Below are 19,649 nucleotides of genomic sequence, written 5' to 3'. Positions count from 1 at the left end.
TCCTCTTGCCTCAGCTTCCAGGGTGCTTGAATTCCAGGTATATGCCACCATGCCCGGCTATGTTTCTTGTTTATATCAGTGTAGAGGTGCAGGTTTGACTCACAGAAATGCCCTGTACAGCAACAGACAGTGGTTACTAGTCTTAATGTGCTGATAAAGAAACCAAAGCCTCAAAATCAGATATTGCTGAAGTTAAGACTGGAATTTAAATGGCTTAGCTCTCAGTTTTCCTCATTTAAGTTTAATTTCATCAACATTTATTGGGTGCAAGGCTGGGGATTTAGCTCAGCAGCACAGTGCCTGCCTGGCAAGCGCAAGGTCATGAGTTTGATTCCCAGTACCAGAAAACAAACAAACAGCAACAAAAAAACATTAATTGGGTTCTTGCCAGATATCAAGCACTATACTGAGAACTGGGTATCCAGAGAGAAATAAGGTGGCTTCCTTGCTTCCAGGTATCCATAGAAGAATGTAATTTCAGGACTCTGTGAGACTGAGGCAGTTCCAGAAGTAACAGAAAGAGCTGAGGCTAAGGGAGGCAGGGTCTTGCAGGTCATGCTGGGGAAGTTGAACTTCATTCTTCCTCAGGCCCTTCTAGTACTCTGAGAGGGAAAGAAAAGCAAACCATCGTTAATGTATGCTACTGGGCAGGCTCCATGAGACCTGCAGGGAGAGATGGAGTTATGAAAAAGGAGAATGCCACCAACTAGTTGCATGTCCTTAGCAAATTTTGACAGTCCCCTGAGCATCTGTGCCCTCTAAAAAGTGGAGAGCCATACTATCTGCATCCTGGTTATTAAAAAGACTAAAAAATAATCCATGTAAAATTGGAACACATGGAAAGGTCCAACAAAACCATGAGATATCATTATCCATTGATTTGTCTACTTCCAAAGCTGCTTGCTTGCAGATTTTATTCTTTAATTCATGGACTCATTGCCAACCTTACTAAAAAATAATTGTCAGATATTAACATGGTGTCCTGATGCATGATAGCAGACAGAATGGGTGTGTGTGTGAAAGAAACATGGGAGAGCTAGAATTTTCTATTTAGAAAGTGAGCTGTAGAGAAATATGGCCACAACACATCCAAAGAGTGAGGCACTCATACAGTGCTTCTATTCTGATCAAAGGGCCATATTTCCCTTCCCTTTTAGGCACCTAAGATATGCCAATCTCTTTACAAAGCACCCTCCAGCAAATTTATGGCATGTGGAATTAATTGATTTATTTATAAGATGTCATTCTATGACAGCAACCTCCAAATACAATATCATTCTGAAGTCCATTTTACAAATAAGGAAATAGAGCTTTACCACGTGCAAAATCATTTATGAGTGGCAGCAGGATGCCTCAATGAAAAGAGAAGAGGTTTTCTGGCTAGCAAGTATTAATCGTTTATTTAGAGAGAGAAAAAAGATTAAAAAATAACAACAACAAAGACAAAAGCAAAATAACACAAAAGCAAAAAAATGATACAGAATTCATAACAAGATGATACGGATTAACAATGGTTGTTATATTACATGTTGTTATCACCAACGAAGCTGCTCAGATTACCAGATGTAAAAATGCAAGATTGATCAAAAAATTAAAGATAATGAAAAGTAATTTTAAAAATATAAGAAATGATACAGAGCTTCGCTAAACAAAATGATAGGAATTCAACAGTGGTTGTTATATTGCATATTGTTGTCTTCAAATTAGTTGTTCAGATTACCAGATATAAGCATACAAAATTTGTCAGAAAAACTTGTGTGAGTGTGGACTGGTGAAACCACTGTGGAAATCAGTGTGGGGAGTCCTCACAAAACTAGGATTAAAGGTCCCACTCAACCCAGCTAGTATTAATCTTGAATCCCATTTCTGCAGCTTTGGGTAACCTACTGAAGGAATAAGGTCAATGTTGCTCATTTTGGAAATAGAATATTATTCTCACCTTGAAGGTGAATGTAGGTATTTGAAGCATACCTTCTATTCACCTTTAAGGTGAATGTAGATATTTGAAGCATATCTCCATGCTAAGACTAGACTACACGTTATCTCATCCCTAGTTTGTGATCATAATCTGTACTATTATTTGGTCCTGTTCTCAGTCAATATAGCAGTCTTTAGGGGCAGAAATGTTGACTATAGATAAATCTAGATTCAAAAGTGAACCCTGATGTTTTTAAGCCAAGCAATGTTGGCAAGCCTCTTAAGCTCACAAGGTTTTACTTCTTTCTTAACTCTAAAATGGGGTCATCTTATAATGTTATTGGAAATACTCCATGAAGTGGTGTTTATAAAGAGTTTAGTAAAGTGTTTGGCACGTAATAGCTCTTAATTATTTGGGGAGTAGCTGTAATTTGAAGAGTACCTTTTATGAAAGGTGATAACAGCCAAGGTTATTTTTTTCTGTTGCAGAGCCTACTTGGATGTTAATGAGCTTAAGAATATTCTTAGATTGGATGGATCGACACACCTCAATATATTCTTTGCAAACTCCTCAGAAGAAGAGTTGGCAGGAGTAGCAACCTGGCCATGGGACAAGGAAGCCCTAATGCACTTAGGTGAGTCTTAGAAACTTCTACAAGCAGGATATCCAGTGAGACAGTGATAAATTTAATACTGAGGATGATCATCTCCAGGATCCAGAGGTGCAAATTGCAATGGTGATGATGAAAAACCTACTTATTTATTTAATTTACAAAGCTTGTTAGCATTCCTTATCTCATTGTGACTGCCAAGAAATGCTCTGAAGAAAGCAGCACGGCACCATTAGCCATGTTCTGTTAAGAGGAAAATTCAAACCCAGAGAAGTAAGAGGGTTTTGCCATGATCATACCAAAGACAGTGACAGAACCACAACTAAAATCCAGGTTCCTGACTCTGCATATTGATAGCTTTCTCTTTACACCTTCTCCCTCACAGTTTCTGCAAATATCCCAGCCATGACCACCTAGGACTAGGACATCAAACCTTGGGCTGGCCTGAAAGACACCACAAAGGCAAGAGAAAGGGATCTATAAGAACTCATTGTTCTTCCATGATTTACCTACCAAGACCATCAGGAGCTCTTTGCATATTTAAATTATGCATATCTATACATAAGACATAAGCTTATGCAAACCAGTCACCAATAGTCAAAAAATAACAATGGCTCTGATTCAGGAACTGTAAGCCAACATACTAGTTCTATCACTTTCTATTCTCTGTGCTCTTCTCTCTCTCTCTCTCTCTGCATATTTTTACCTGTGCATGTCTGAACTCATAGACTATATATAATTGTGTGTTCTTTTTCACTTGCTATTTTGCTCTCTGCATTTTTCCATGTTTTCCCATGTTACATTGTTCCTGCCCAATATTCTGCCCTGAAAGTCACAAAAGAAAAGTACCCTCTGGATTATTTTACACCTCTCTAAAGATGGGAATTTAATAGTCACATAGCTGGGGATATAGCTCAGTGATATAAGTGCCTGCCTAGCAAGTGCAAAGTCTTGAGTTCAATTCCTGGTAAAAAAAAAAAAAAAAAAAAAAAAAATTGATGAATAGTCACAGACTATTACACAGAAGAAGGGATCTATAATTGATTTAATTAACCACTTTCCCTTTGGTAGAATACTCACATTTATAACAATGAAAACTGTGAACATCTTTATCAGAGAGAAAGTTAGGGCTCAGCAGAGTAAAGGTCTTGGATGTATACTTGGGTCCCTCTGATGCCTTCTACCACAAACCCATAGTCCAGGAGCTGTTCTAAATTTATATCTTGGAGACAAGACTCTGCAGCTTCAAATGAAAAAGTTGTACTGATTCATGCCATACACTTAACCCCTTCCAGTCTACTCATATTTCTCAAATTTTTAAGGAAATGCAGTGTGTGTGTGTGTGTGTGTGTGTGTGTGTGTGTTGTAAATAGAGAAAAATGCAAAGATAAACATCTGGTTGTTACCAGCTGGAGGAATTTTGTCTGCTAGGAGACATTTGGCAATGTCTAGAGACATTTATGGAAGTTGTAAGTGGGGCCATGCAACTGTCATCTGTAGGGTAGAAGATAGCAGTGCTTCTAAATGTCCTACAATATCCACAGCAAAGAACTACACTGTTAAAAATGTCAGTGATGCTAGGATTGAGAAACCTTGAGCTAGGTGATGGGAAGGCTGTTAACAGACACATGTGGACAGGGGCAGGACATAAGAGAATGTACAATTCAGGTAAAGTTAATGGTGATCAGCTTATATCACATACCTACTGTGATGTTTGGGGATCATACTAGACCAAAGCAAAAACAAACAAGTGTTCTCTGCTATGACTTAACAATATTGGCTTTATTAAATCCCTTTCTTTCCTACAATCACAGTTTCCTAAGATTTTAAATAGAGAGTTTAGAATGGATGGCACCAGAAGACTCTTCTCAGCTCTGAAATTCTGTGCTATTAGAAAAGATACCAGAAAGTCCATGGTCAGCGTCTGGGAAGGTCTGAACAGCGGACTTCTAAAGTTAGAGAAAAATAGCCCTGATAATTCCATGAATGCTGGAGACTGGCTGAGAGCCAGGAATATGGGAGGCTATAAATCCATAGCATGTTATAGTATTTCAGGATGATGTCAGGCTCAAGCTATTTCACCTTTTAAGAGAAGCAATGAAACAGGACTTGGGCACAGCGCTGTCGCTCTGTGGGAAAGGATACTGAGGTAGAACAAACAGAGCCAGCCTGGACATTACATCTGCTGTCTTATCTTCATCCCCAAGACTGTCCTGTCCTCTTGTTACCTTAATATGCAAGTTTCATAGAAAGACAGAGAACCATTAACACTATAGCTGCTTAGTTTAAAGATCACAAAAGATGCAAAGTCAGTTTTTCAATATCATAAGGTCTTTATGAAGAAAAACAAGTATTGCAGCACATGTCAGGCCAGCTCCAGCCACCTCTCTCTCCTGAAGAATGTTGATCATAAGCTGTTCTTGTGCAGTAGCCCTAATCAAACTCAATATATGAAAACCATATTTTTTTTTTTTTTTGCCTTCTTTTCCTGCTGTTACACCATGATCCTTGGAAAAAGCTTTGGGTTGGAAGGGGATTATGTTTCCTATTATGATTGACAGAAAATAATTGAGAAAGATTTCCTGTATCTGTTTCTCTTCCTCCCTGCCTCTGCCTGCCCCTTCTCACACCCTCACGCACATGCGCACACTTACCCACACACCTTTTCATGAATCTCTGTTAGAAGTCTCCTAGCAATTCGGAATTAAAACTCTGTGAGCTCCACGACTGAGCAAATTTGCTACCCCAGCAGTTCAGTCCAAGACAAAATTCCTTCATTCCTATCCTGGGTTTTTTGGTCCAAATCAACAAGCCCTTGTCTCCTCATCATTTTTTCATAAGATGCTGCTCTGCAGCTAAATTTTGACTTGTGATATTCTCAGACCTGAATCCTAACCTTCTCTTAAATGTACATGAAACCAAAACTATTCCTTGATTCTGCTGAGTTCTGCTCCACCTAAACTTTGAGCTGAGCAAAGCTCCATCTTCCAGGATATTCTGTATAGACCACTCCTTCTTGATGAGAGTGCACAAACAAGGGATTTGGGACTCTTGTTAAATGTAGACTGTGATGTTGTGGATCTGGAATAGTGCTTGAGAGTCTGCCTTTCTACCAAGTCCCCAGGTCATCTTTATGCACTTGCTTTTTTGTGAGTAGACAAGAAGTTGCAGACATGATATATGTCAGGTGCTATTTTAGTTGCTCACAAACGATTGCTCATACCTCCCACTACTCTTTACAGCAAATCTTCCACACACATTTAATGAGATACTATATTTCAGGCCCCATGACAGGCATTAGCAACAGAACACTGTTTAAGAATCCTAGCTTTGGACCATTGTTGAATTCTTACCATCTTGTTTGATGAAGCTCTGTGTCATTACTAATTTTTTTTATTACTTGTCACTGTCTTTAATTGTTTGACCAATCTTGCGTTCTTACTCTGGTAATCTGAGCGACGTTGTTGAAGATAACTATATGTAATACAACAACCATGGTTAAGTCCTATCATCCTGTTTTGAAATCCTGTATCATTTTTATTGTTTTTGTGTTGTTTTGTTTTTATCTTCATTGTTGTTATTTTGTTATTGATTTTTTTCTCTTTAAAATAAACAAGAAAGGGTGCTGGCTTTGGTACTCGAGAATCTTGAGTTCAGATTGCACCTCTGCTCTCACTTGTGATGGTGGGCCAGTTGCTTCATCTCTCTGTGAATCTCTGATTCCTGGAACCCCTACTCCTCTTGTTGAATTTTGAGATGACTAAATGTGATTCTATGCATGAAAGGCTCAGTGGAGCAGCTGAGCATTGGGGTGGGCGAGTAGTGTTACAATGGTGAGCACAACCTGACACTGTCCTTCATGAGTGTTCTCCCCTTTAGAACACTGGAAAGGAAGAAGTGGGATTCTGAGGTGACAGTTAACTTGCGCAATGTCACACAGTTAGCAAAGGCAAAACAAGAATGGCACCAAGGTTTCTGAGCCCTAGGGAGGGTTTTTTTAGGGTAAGAGCATGTGGAACATTTATGAATCAAGGGATGCCTCACTTTCTAAGAAAACATTTTCAGCAAAAAGGCTTGTCAACCTGGAAATCAGAATCCTTGAGTTCTAATCATGCCTCTCCTTTTAAATACTTTGCAATTATATAGGTAATTTGCTTCTCCTCTTCAGGCAGAGCAGTTTTCATCTGAAAAATAAAAAGTGACTGCATAAAATGACTTTTGAGACTCCTTTCTTCCTACTCTGATAGCCAGGGATTCATGTCGCAGGTTGTAACAGTACACAGGGCAGTGGAGTCAACAGTAAAGGAGCCTGTTGCTATTTTGGGCATCATCCCTTTATCCTTGATTCTTTGTTTAAATTTTATTTTAAAGAAAATACTACAAAAAAAGGAACAATAGCAAAATGCAAGTAAAACAAAGCAAGGACATTAACAATGATACAGGGTTTCAAACCAAATGATAAGGATTAACAGTGGTTGTTATATTACATACTGTTATCTTCAACAAGTTGCTCAGATTACCAGATGTTAAATGGAAGATTGATCAAACCATTAAAGAGAATAAGAAAATAATAATCAAGAAGCAGAGTGCCCAATTTGGCTAACACACTGCTTTTCCCTCTGCAGGTGGGATTGTCTTGAACCCATCTTTCTATGGCACTTATGGGCACACTCACACCATGATTCATGAGATTGGGCACAGTCTGGGGCTCTACCACATCTTCCGAGGCATCTCAGAAATCCAGTCCTGCAGTGACCCCTGCATGGAGACCGAGCCCTCCTTTGAGACCGGAGATCTCTGCAATGACACCAACCCAGCTCCTAAACACAAGTTTTGCGGCGATCCAGGACCAGGGAATGACACCTGTGGCTTTCATAGCTTCTTCAACACTCCCTACAACAACTTCATGAGCTATGCAGGTAGGGCCCTGTGCTATGGTTGGCATTAGTCGGTCCTACATAAGACTGGATGTCAGACATTGGCTTCAGTCTCGACTCGGGGTAACCTTGAACAAGCTGCTTTCCTTTAAAGACTAAATGAGTTCCTACCCTCAAGAAACATAATAAAGCCCCTTCCAAGAGTATCTGAAGGCTATAAGGAAGATGTTGCATCTCAAAGCTGCTCAGAGTCACTTTAGGTAGAAAGCTGAGACCCAAAACCAGGAAACCAAGGTAGAAGGCCCAATGATACCAAATACCTGTGGGTCATCCTTCCTCTGGGCCTCACTTTTCTCAAGAAAATAAAATATTTGAATTTGATCTCAAAGATCCTTGCTAATTTTGCAGCTGTATTTTTCTAAGCTGTTGAATTGTGGAACCTTTTCTCTTTAATCCAGGTTTCCCTTATATAAACATAAAACGCTCACACCCGTTTTTACTGGTTTTTGCAAAGGAAAGAGAAGAGAGGCTTTGGGTTTTACAAATACAAGATTATTATCTGAGATCAGGAATTTTTTTTCCAAGTATATTTTATCATAGCCCATTTACAGACCATCAGGGACAGTGTTAAGGACTCATACTGTAGGTTCTAGGATGCTTTGTTCTCCCTTTAGCACATGGTGCAGCAAGGCCACTTTGAGCCCTCTTAGCACCTTTGTCAAGTAAGAACAAGACACTCCTTCCTCAGGGCAGCCTCAACTTTCACCACTGGCTCTTCCATTCAAGTGTCCTTGTAAAATCCTCACAATGGCACATGTGGAGAGCACTGAATCCATCTCTTTCTCCACTTGAACAAATAAATGCTGTGAAAGGAGAGATTGTATCTAATACAATCCTTATTCTCAGACCTAACACAGGGTCTTAATAAATGTTTGGTAGTTCATGAGGAAGAAAGGAGAGGAAGGAAAGAGGGAAGGGGGAAGTAAAGGACAAAAATATGTAAATTCTTATAATAGGTATATATAAAATTGATTCTCAGTGGTAGAGTGCTTACCTAGCATGTGTGATACCCTGGTCTTGGTCCCTAACAGAGAAGGGAGGAAGAGAGGAAGAAAGTGAAAAACAAAACAAAACAAATAACCCAACAAACCAGATCTCTAACATCGGTATTTCTCACAGGACCGGTATTCATTGTGTTTCTCTTGAGCAACCAATTTGTCTTTGTTTTATTTTGTGATAAATCAAACTATAAATTCTGTTTTCCTCTTTTCTCAGCTACCAAGATGCTCAAAATAAAAGTCTTGCTTAACTCCAAAAAAACCAAACTTTCCATCTATATTAGAATTCATTGTATAGAACAGATTTTCATATTCTACCAATTGTTTCATTCTCACTACAGATCTGTGGGGTAGGAACTATCCCCAATTTACAGACAGCAATGTTAAAGATTATAGTAGTCATTTGCCCCAGGGGATGTGAGGAAATTGAGCAACCCGGGTGGTTTTCACACACTGTATTCCACAAAGCTTGGACGGGGGTCCCATGGGAAGGCTATGGGCCTGGAGGCCCCCTTCCTACCATTCTGCATTTCTATTGGAGTATATTCGTTGCTTTTGAAGTGATTTGTTGCTGAACCCCAAAGGATTTGATGGTCCCACTGTTTCATCATGCTTTCCCATTTAGGTGGATGACATCAGGGGCCTCTCCAGTGTAAGATACAAACAGTCTAGATCTGACATCTCTTGAAGTCAGTGACTCACTCCCAGTACCATAAAGAGTCTTTCAAAAAGACCAGGTTTCTTGATATTTCCTCAAAAGCAGATTCCCACTGGGCTCCCACTCCTGACCCCACAGACACTTCACATCTGGTGCCCTGTCCCCTCACACAGCCATGCTTACGTTCCATTTCTGTAGCACCTTTCCTTGGCCAGCTCAACACACATGGAAAATAAACAATAACATGAGTTTGGAAGTTTGCCTGCCTCTAAGGGGCCTACAAACTGCCACTAGCTACCAGACCTCCATAAACTAAATCTCTTTTTTTTTGGTTGTTGTTCCTTTTTGTACAGATCTAAAGGGTGATTGATTTACTGATGTTTTTCTAAAGGAACCCCTCAGCTCAGTGACCCATTAACAGCAGAGCTAATTCACTGAGCTACGATAACAAACTTACACCCACAAAAGCATATTGGAGTCGACTCTGAGCTTTGAAATGTTTGTTTTCCTTAGGATCTCTGATAGATGAGGTGACAAAAGCAGCTGGAGGAAATTCAAAATGCAAAACGGGATTGGGTTCTCAGGGCTGAAGAAAGCAGTGCACCCCGCTCCCTCCTTCAAGAGGAAAGGGCAGAGACACTGTGGAGTCAACTTCTTCCATTGCTTTTCCTTCCTGGGTGCTATTTCCTCATACCTGGTCACTAGCAGCCCTGTCCAACAGGACACCTTTCTACAAAGGTGACCACAGTTTATGTCTGTGCTTCCAGATATGGTGGCCGCTAGCCATATATTGCAGTCAAGCACTTGAAATAAAACTAGTGCTACTGCAGACCTGTTACTTTTATTAATTTCAACTGAACAAGCCACAGAACAAGTGGCTACTATATTGGTTTTGTAGGCCTACAAAAATCCTCAGGTACATCTGGTATACTAGACACTGTGTGTGTTAAATCCTCAAGATAACCCAAAGAGGGTTGTTAAGTGCTATTATTATCGTACCCATTTTCTAGATGCAGGAAAAGTGGTTCAAGTAGCTTCAGTAGCTTATCCAGGGTCAGACATATAAACTAAAGCAAAAGTTCAACTTTACTCCTCAAGTCTTTCTTACTGCCCAATCTCTGTGCTTCGATAAAGCAGGCAACCGCAGGTGATAGGGCAAGCCCAGTTCAGCAGAAAACACCAGTGGAGCTTGTGTTGAGCTGTGAGATAAGACCTTGGCAGACAAATGGTCAGCCATGTTGACTACTTCCTGAAGAAAACAGGGCATACATCCATGGTACTCCAAAAGTTAAGGCCTCCTCAAAAATGCAGAATCAAAAACAAAGGCAAAAACAGAAGAAATCAGGCTTCCTCCAGCCCATAGGCTATGTTGCCATTTTTCTGTGTGCCAGAGCGTTTTAATATGCACACATGCTTTGACCCAGGAATCCCTTCTCTAAGAAGCATATCTAAAGCAAATAAATCAACCAATGTGTGTAAAGATTGAGCTATAAGCATGCTCTTAGCAATGTTCCTTCCCCAAATATTTATTAGGCATTTACTGTATGACAGATAAGGAAAAATAATGTTTTATATGTGAAAAATATTAGAAATATCTTACAAGCCCAAAAATAATGGACTGTTGAAATAAACCACAAGACATCCATATGCTAGAACATCGTGTAGCCAGTAGAGATGACACAGAGATGGTTAACGGAGATAACTAGAAAAGCACAGTACCATAGTGATTCAGAGTACAGTGGTTGGGGTGAGGAGACAGAACTTGAATTATCTATGCCCCAGAACTTGACCCTAAGCAAATTACTTCCTTTTTTGGAGTCTCAGTTACTTCCTTAGTATCATGAAGGATAATTACATTTACCTTGTATGATAGGAGATATAATCATAGGAATAAGGCACTTAGCGATGTTCTTGCTATCAATCAGTCCTTGATAAATGATAATTCATAGGATTATTTGACTACTGAATGTGAAAGAGAAATAGTCATATGTATAATGTAAGACACACACATATGTTTATCATACAGAATCACTGTAGATATTCATATATACACACTCATACACACATATGATATTAATTATATTATTTTCAGGTAAGGAATTCAAGGTGATAATCATTTCCTTGTGACACTTTCACACATTCCAGTCTACAAAAGCATATATAAAATCATAATTATTTATTATTAGGCCTACTAATATTATTTTTTTATTTTAAAAATAAAAGGAGGAAAACATTAACAGACAGACAACCTTTTACAAAATAACAAAAGAACAGTACAGACAATAAAGACTTACAAACAAAGTGGTAGGAAATGAACAATGCTTGTTGTATTACATATTGATATCTTCAAAGTGCTTTCTCAGGAAAACAAATAGAGACATGTAATATTGATCAATCAAGGACTCATTAACAGTTTCTTTCAGAAAAGAAATAGAAGATAGTAGATCAACTACGTTAGCTATCCTGTATATACATATATACAAAATTTTTCCTTCTTTCCCTACACTTTTCCCACATCCCAGTTACCCTTTACCCTTGAGCATTTTCCTTTCATTTCACAATGTCTATCATACCTCCAAGTTTTTATTAAATCTTTCAGGTTTTACACTAGTGAGACAACGCAGTGCTTGCACATGCAGGTCTGATTTATTTCACTTCTGAGTATGGTCTCTAGTTGTGACCATTTACCTATAAAATCCTCGAGTTTATCTTTCTTTCTAGCTGAGTAATGTTCCATTATATAAAAATACCACAATTTTTTTATCCAATCCTCAGTGGATGGACATTTGGGTTACTTCCACAATTTAGCAATTACAAATTGTGCTGCTATGAACATAGGTGCACATATATTGCTGTGATATGATGTTTTTAGATCTTCTGGGAAAATACCCAGCAGGGGAATAGCTGGGTTGAATGGGACCTCTAGACCTAGTTTTCTGAGGAATCTCCAAACTGATTTCCACAGTGGTTTCACCAGTCTGCATTCCCACCAGCAGTGAAGAGTTCCTATTTCTCCATTTAGGTCTACTAATATTATTATTATTGTGTTAAAACACACAAAAAAATAGAAGGTTTTATAATAGGCATGCAGTCACCCTTCTAGTAGCTACGCTTTTTTTGGATACTGGGAATTGAACTCAGGGCCTTGCGTTTGCCAGGCAGGCGCTGTGCCTCTGAGCTATATCCCTGGCCCTAGGTATGCTTGAAATGTCCTCATTAGCATCATGAGGCAGGTACATCTTTTTTTTTTTTTTTTTTTTTTTGGCTTTTCTCCGGTACCGGGAACCGAACTCACGACCTTGCGCTTGCCAGGCAGGCGCTTTTGCCGCTGAGCTAAATCCCCAGCCCCGAGGCAGGTACATCTTTGATTGATTCTCACTTTACAGTGGATGAAAAGGAGCTGTAAGGGTCAGCATTCTGCCCAAGGGAGTGGACACACCAGTTCCATACTCTGACCTCCTACGCAATACTACTTTCCAGCTATAGGCAGAAATTTGTTCTTCAGAGCTAGGCTCAGTTGAAAGCCCAAGGCACTGTAGCAAAAGCATGGTGACTGTGCACCTCTCCACCCCTCAGAGCTGAAGTCCCCAGAGTCCTCTCTGCCTAGAGACAAAATAGGGACAGAAAAGTGGGATGAACAGGCTATCCCTGCAAGCTGGGCTGTGGTGACCACAGATACCAGAAGGGAGAAATTTGGGGGCTGACTCAAGACATTAGCTAATTGAGACACAGAATTTGTGATAAATGGGAACCTTTTGGGACCTCACCCAAGATTCAGATAGCAGCTGAGTCTATGTGTAATGCACCCCAGGACAGGCAATTGGCTTATTTGTTTGTTTTGAGACAGGGTCTCACTGTGTAGATCAGGCTGGCCTTCAACTCACTGTGTAGGCCAGGCTGTCCTCAGAATTACAGCAATCCTCCTGCTTCAGCCTCCTGAGTGCTTGTATTGCAGGTGTGAGCCACCACACCCAGCCAAGCACAGACAGTTTCTGAGTCCAGCTTTAAACTTCAAATATGTTCCTGCTCCCCTGCAAAATTCTAGTACGTATCCATTTTCAAACATTTTTTTAAATCTGCAAACATGAAAATGGCTAATTTTTAAATTAAGAAAAGGAAAACACATTTCTTTAGGGAAAAAAAGAAAATAAATCAGTCTATAGAGAGGAAAAACCTTTGCTGTTTTTCAACCTCATGTGTCTAGATAAATGTTTTATGTGCCCAGTTCATCAAATCCTCACAAACACTCTAGGGGTCAGAGTTGATTTAAACGTCCCATACATACACACACACACACACACACACACACACACATATAAAAGGAAACTGAATCATACAGTTACTTCACCCTTTGCTACTACTGATTAGTATTTTACTGTGTGACTGTTCCTTAAATTATATAGTTAGCCCCCTATTATTAGACAGATATGTCAGCTCTAATAGTATAATAATAACTGATGCCTCAAGAACCATCCCGACGCACGTATTTTTCCCCCGCGTTTAACCATGGGCGTTTATGTACTGAATTTGTGGATGTGGTAATGCTAGCTCAAAGGAAGTGCACATCTACATATCTTACATTCTGAGTTTTTTCCACTTCCAGTTTTCTGACTTTCACCCACACAAACACACAAATGAACACACACACACACACAAGCACCTGAAACAATGAGTATTTGCTGGGCATTTACCAAAGACATTGTTCTGATGTCCCACACTTCTTCATCTTAGATGAACACTCTGGGTATTGTCATGTCTCCTCTTCCACATGGGCAAATGGAAGCACCCAGGGCAGACAATCACTTGGCCATTTGACACCAGATCCTGTGTGCACTATTTTCTTTAGCAATCATGTCTATCTCCTTCATCAAACTTATTCATGGGCTTCTCCAACATTTTCAAGATGAAGTGCACAGTCTATAGAAGCAAAGAAACAATTACCTGATGACCTGGCCATTATCAGACTGAAGTGTTTGTACTTCAGGTGGTGGAGAACCATAGAACGTGTGGCATTCAGCAAATTCCATAGTGCACCTTGCTTTGAGATGATCAACCCAATTAGCCCCGCTCTCACACAGTGGTTGTAAAGGGACTTTGGGTTCTTTTTCTTTCTCCAATTGTGTTTCCCCAGGGTACCAGAAAAGAGACTGTCAAAAATTACTAAGAGAATCTGAGGCAGCTTCTGTGTGTAAACTCCCTCACACCCCTGTCCTTTCCCTCCAAGGTCATTTGCAACTGCCCCGCACCTGCTCGAACTTATTTTCTGTTTGTTTGATAAGAAGACCTGAGTTTATGCTGTAGGCTGCCCCATAGTGGATTTATTTTAAGATCTGGTGAGCAATGCGCTCCTCTGTCTGGAGCCCAGCTGCAGAGACCCTGACCAGGCAGATACCTCTGGGGAGTGGTGTTTTTGGAAATCAAGCCAAAACAATGCCTTGCTCTGCTCCTGGGGCAGCTGAGTAATACTATTGGAGAGAGAAACGGGAGGCGAGCTTCTTCCCTGGGGCCAGGTCTTGGGTCACTGCCTTCAGTTCACACTGGAAAAAAGAGCAGAATTGGAGGTCATTAGATCTAAAGACACCTGAGAGATTGCATCACAATCTCCCTCAGACTCAGCCTCAGCCTCAGTTCCCATTTATCAGCCACCTGCAGGAGACTCCATCCATGCAAGGTCTCATTCATGCTCAGAAAGAAGCTCTTACATTGATTCAATGCACAGCCTTGGAGTTGGGACCGCCTACGTTTACATTCCAGATTTATGCTAAGCTCTGTGATCTGGGAAAAGTTGCTTGGCGTCTGTGGGGGCGGCATCCTCTTGTGCACAATGGAGAAAATAATAACATGTACACCAAAATAACGTGTGTTGGGAGAGATGGGCTTAGATACGTGTGCCAAGTATGGTACACTGTACCTGTTGCATACTTAGCGCACACTAGGCACGTGTCCCAGTGACAGCACTGTGAGGGGGATGTATTGCTTATTGTTGCATCTTGAAGCTCAGCCATGCACTGAAGCTCAGCTGTGCCTGGATCTACCTGGCCCTGTCCTGTCTTGTCGTCTAGGATGCCATGGCTCTGTGGTTGTACAGCTTCCTCTCCTGCAGTCCCACAAGTTTCTTGCTCAGTCACAGCTATGTAATTTGGCTGACCTCAAATGCTTCCTTCTTGAGAAGCCTTTCTGGATCTCTCTCTTTCCCCTCTGTGCTGTCTCCTCCCATTCCTTGGTGGTCTACATCACAGACTTTAGCGGCCTTATAACAACTTTGACCCATTCGGTGTCCTGGCCTTGATACCATAAGAGGACCAGTTGCTCTCTAAGAGTAGGAATTTTTTAAGTTCCATCTTTCCCAAACCTTGGTATAGAGCAGAGAGTATGTGTTAGACACTCAGAAAGTTTGTTTGAACTGCAATATCACCGCATTGGTAAAGAGCACAATGAATGAACGTGAGTGAATGAATGAATGAATGAATGAATGAACAGGTGAATGAATAGGAAGGAGTAAGTCAGGGAACTAGTGAACACATAAAGGAATGAATGAATGAGCAGATAAAAAGTGAATGAATGGGAGATAGTGATGGAGGGGGAAAGGTAGGGAACTGCTGGATTTGGAGCCCCTGGAAAGCTCTTGCCCTTGTCCTCAACCATTACCTCTTGGCTGCTCTCTCCCCAGTGTCAGGCATACTTTTCCAGTTCTGTCCACCCTCCCCGTCCTCCTGTTTCCTCTCACCTGTCTCCAGGAGTGATGACTGCACTAATTTGTTCACAGACCATTAACTCTTGAGCACTGGAGGAGGCCACCCTGAGCTGGCCAGGAAAGATGGGGGTGCTGGCTCTCTAGCTGCCAGGAGACGTCATCCTTCTCTCGCATGCCTGCCCGTGCAGCGCGGTGCTTATCTCTCCCTCTGCCTGCTTGCAGATGACGAATGTACAGACTCCTTCACGCCCAATCAAGTCGCCAGAATGCACTGTTACTTGGACCTGGTCTACCAAGGCTGGCAGCCCTCCAAGAAGCCGGCGCCTGTCGCACTTGCCCCCCAGGTTGTGGGCCACACAATGGACTCCGTGACGCTGGAGTGGTTCCCGCCCATCGATGGTCACTTCTTTGAAAGGTGAGTGTGCCCTGTGGAGTGCTGATCCCTCTCTCTCTCTCCTGCCAAAAAGAGTGAAACTTGGAAGGGAAGCTGCGTTGGAGAGGATTTTGTTTCTTACTCTTGCTAAACGGGAACCACACCACTAAGTACAGTGACTTGTACCTATGGCATGTTGTAATTTTTGGATCAGGGAATAAACGAATGATTGCTACTGAAAATGACTAAGTAATGATACATATTCTAAGTGACTCAATGTTTAAATTTGCTTTATTATTAAAAACTTGGAAACTTCTATTGCTAGTCTCCAGGATGGGGGCATTGGTTTAGGCTCTTAGCTCAGGGGTTGAAATTGCCTCTGCTTAAAGAGCAACATGCTTCATATCATACTCTATAAAGCTCACATTAAAAGCATGAAAGTATATGTGCCTGCACATGTATGTATGTATTCATATATATGAATATGCGTGAATAGTATGTAATCATAATCTTTGTGTCCAGTGCTCATTTGTATAACTGAGGAAGGATGTTTTAGAAGACCAAGGAATAATAAATTAAAGTGCAATTCTGGTCCCTTGTCTATTACAATTCTGGTCCTCAATTCTGGTCCCTTGTCTATTACAAGTTAGCTGTATGACCTTAGGTGTGTCATTTTCCCTGTCTGAATCTTATGTTCTTGTCCTTAAAAATAAGTCTGATGACGCCACAGTAGCCAGAGGGTAGAGACCTAAATAAATGTTTGTTTGTCATTTCTATCAACATGGAGACTCCTGACAAGCTCAAACTTGAGTGAACCAGATTTAACCAGATTGGGTCAGTGGTAGAGAACTTGCCTGCCATGTGAAGCTATGTGCCATCCTTAGAACTGTAAAAACAATGTTTATGAAAATGGACCACCGTATTTACTTCTGTTTTGAAACTTCACTTTAACTAAGGAAAAAATAAGTATCTTACCCCATCCCAGCTCTTCTTGGGGTGCATAACACTGATGCTGGTAAAAGTAACAGCTATAATAATAATTAACCAGTATTTCCCTATTGGGGTTCTGTGGTTTGTCAGATGCTTTCTATGTGATGGACTTTGTGCTGAATGCTTTATATACAGAGGCTCATTTAATATTCCCAGTAATCCAGTAAAAAAAGGAATTCTCTTTCTCGTGTGCCAGATAAGGAGAGATTTGTTGCTGAAAGAGGCTGAGAGATTTGACCAGGAGCCCGTAGAAAATGGTAGGGGCTGGGCTCCAACTCACATTTTGCTAACGTCTTGTCTGTGATTCCCATGTGTTTTCATTAAATTGTTCCAAAACTAAAGTTATGCAGGAGGTGTTACACCACCTCCCAGAACAGCTGCAAAAAGGGTGGCAAAGAGCTCATAGTTACAAGTGTGTGTGTGTTTGTGTGCACGTAAAAATATATTAAGCAAAGCTCTCATAGACACCTCTTGAAAAATGACCAACAGTTATATGAAAAAAAATAACCAACAGTTGAAAAATAACCAACAGTTATATGAAAGAAAAAAGAGCTCAATCTCACTAATTATCAGGGAAGTGCACATTAAAGGTACAATGAGATATCATCTCGCACTGTTAGAATGGTTATTAGCAAAAGGACAAAACATTATCAATGTTGGAAAGGCGTGGGGAGAAGGGAATCCTTGTGCACTGTGGATGGTGATGTAAATTAAAACAGCCACTGGGGAAAACAATATGTGGGTATCTGGGGAAACTAAATATAGAACTACCTTAGAGTCCCGCAATCCCACTTCTATAGATATACCTAAAGGACCTGGAGTCAGTACACAGAAGAGATACATGCATGATTTTCACAATAGCCGAGATATAGAAGCCACTGAAGTGTCCTTTGTCAGATGGCTGGGTGAAAAACGTGAGATATATGTGTATATATATATAATATTATTCAGCCTTAAAAGGGGAACATCCTTTCAATTATAACAACAGGGGTGAATCTGGAGGATATTATGTTAATTGAAATAGAACAGTTGCAGAAAGACAAATACCACCTGATTTCACTTATATGTGGAATTTTTAAAAGTCAAACTAGAAATAAAGAGAAAGAGTTATGGCTACCAGAGGCCGGGGAGGAGGGTAGATGGCGAAAGGAAAGATGTTGATCAAAGGGTACAAACTTTCAGTTAGACAGGAGTGAGAAGCTTTATGTGGTTCACACAATGGTGATCCAAGTCTGCAATACTGCATTACTTCAGTATTGCTGAAGGATAGATTTTAAATGGTTTTACCACCAAAGAAAAACCCCATGATAAATATGAGGAGTTATGAATTTGTTAATTTGCCTAATTCAGTCATTCAGCCTTGCAAACATATAGCAAAAACATCACATTGTATATCAGAAATATATAGCTGTCATGTAAGTTAAATTTTTAATTTAAAAACTTCTACAATAGTGGTACCACAGGAAATAGCGCTCTAATTTTCCACCTCACCACCAGCCCCTAAATCGAGAGACTTCCTTTGGCAGCAGGATGAGTGGGGAAGGAAATGTAGTTCCTGGGCTGTCTGTAGAAATTCCCTTTCCCCTGCCCCAGCCTCTGAGCTCACTGGGAGCTCAGAGCTGGGTTTGGGAAACCTCATGTGACACTTCAGAGCAAGCTTTCCAGCAGCCGTAGATTTATTTATTTTTTCTGTGGCGATGAGAAGTATCAGACTTTTTGGTCAAGCCTTGGCCTCCATTCCACTTAAAAATGGAAGTTTTGTAAATGAAACTTCCTGTGTATGTATTCAATTTGTATTTCATAAAGCCGTTATTGTCCATTAAATAAATACCATCTGATTGTTGGAAACCTATTGGAAGGTTAATTGTTGAGTAATGAGATATGTCTCTATTACATAGTGCCCTCATTCTCAATCAATATGTTTTTAATAACCTATAGTCAGTTGGTACTTGAGGCCCATACAATAGCTATTTTGTTCAGTCTAAAATTTCATAACGGAGTTATCATATGTTAAATTAAAACTGACATTTCTGAAACACGTCTAATTAGGGGTAACAGCTATGTAGACCATCGTATATAGCTAAAGGAAGTCAGTGTCCAAGTTCAATAAATTCCCTGAAGTACTGGAACCACATTTTATGTGTATCCCTCACACATACACATGGAATTTACACTTGGTTTAGCTATTAGAGAGTGTACATGCTTTGATGTCAAGTTGTTTGTTTCCCCCTTCTCGGCTTCCTTAGTTCCAGTCCATGGGACCTTGGGCCAGCCATCTCAATTCTCTGAACCCTTGAGGTTTCTTACATCAAAGATGCTAATGGTGCCCCATCACCTGTCTTTTATGAGGAATTCACAAAGATGATCTCTGTGACATGGCAGCACACATGCTCTGCACTCAAGAAACATTAGCTTCCATCTCATGCAACGTTTTCCAGAGCTGTTTAGCTACTTGAAAAATTCCCTTTCCC

At 40.5% G+C, this 19,649-nt stretch overlaps 1 protein-coding gene across 1 annotated transcript in view; it reads left to right on the top strand.

Moving 5' to 3' along the window:
• Positions 1-19,649, top strand: part of Pappa (pregnancy-associated plasma protein A, pappalysin 1) — a gene marked incomplete at both ends in the record, with an annotated part of 230,329 nt that overhangs the window by 51,503 nt on the left and 159,177 nt on the right. Inside the window, 3 exon segments of the mRNA XM_013513305.1 lie at positions 2,407-2,552; positions 7,154-7,447; positions 16,038-16,230. Of these exon segments, the coding sequence (XP_013368759.1) occupies positions 2,407-2,552; positions 7,154-7,447; positions 16,038-16,230 (633 nt within the window).

This window comes from Chinchilla lanigera, unplaced genomic scaffold (genome assembly GCF_000276665.1).
Source record: "Chinchilla lanigera isolate Chin_1 unplaced genomic scaffold, ChiLan1.0 scaffold00018, whole genome shotgun sequence".
NCBI classification, from domain to species: Eukaryota; Metazoa; Chordata; class Mammalia; order Rodentia; family Chinchillidae; genus Chinchilla; species Chinchilla lanigera.
This window is presented reverse-complemented; position numbering and strand designations above follow the sequence as displayed.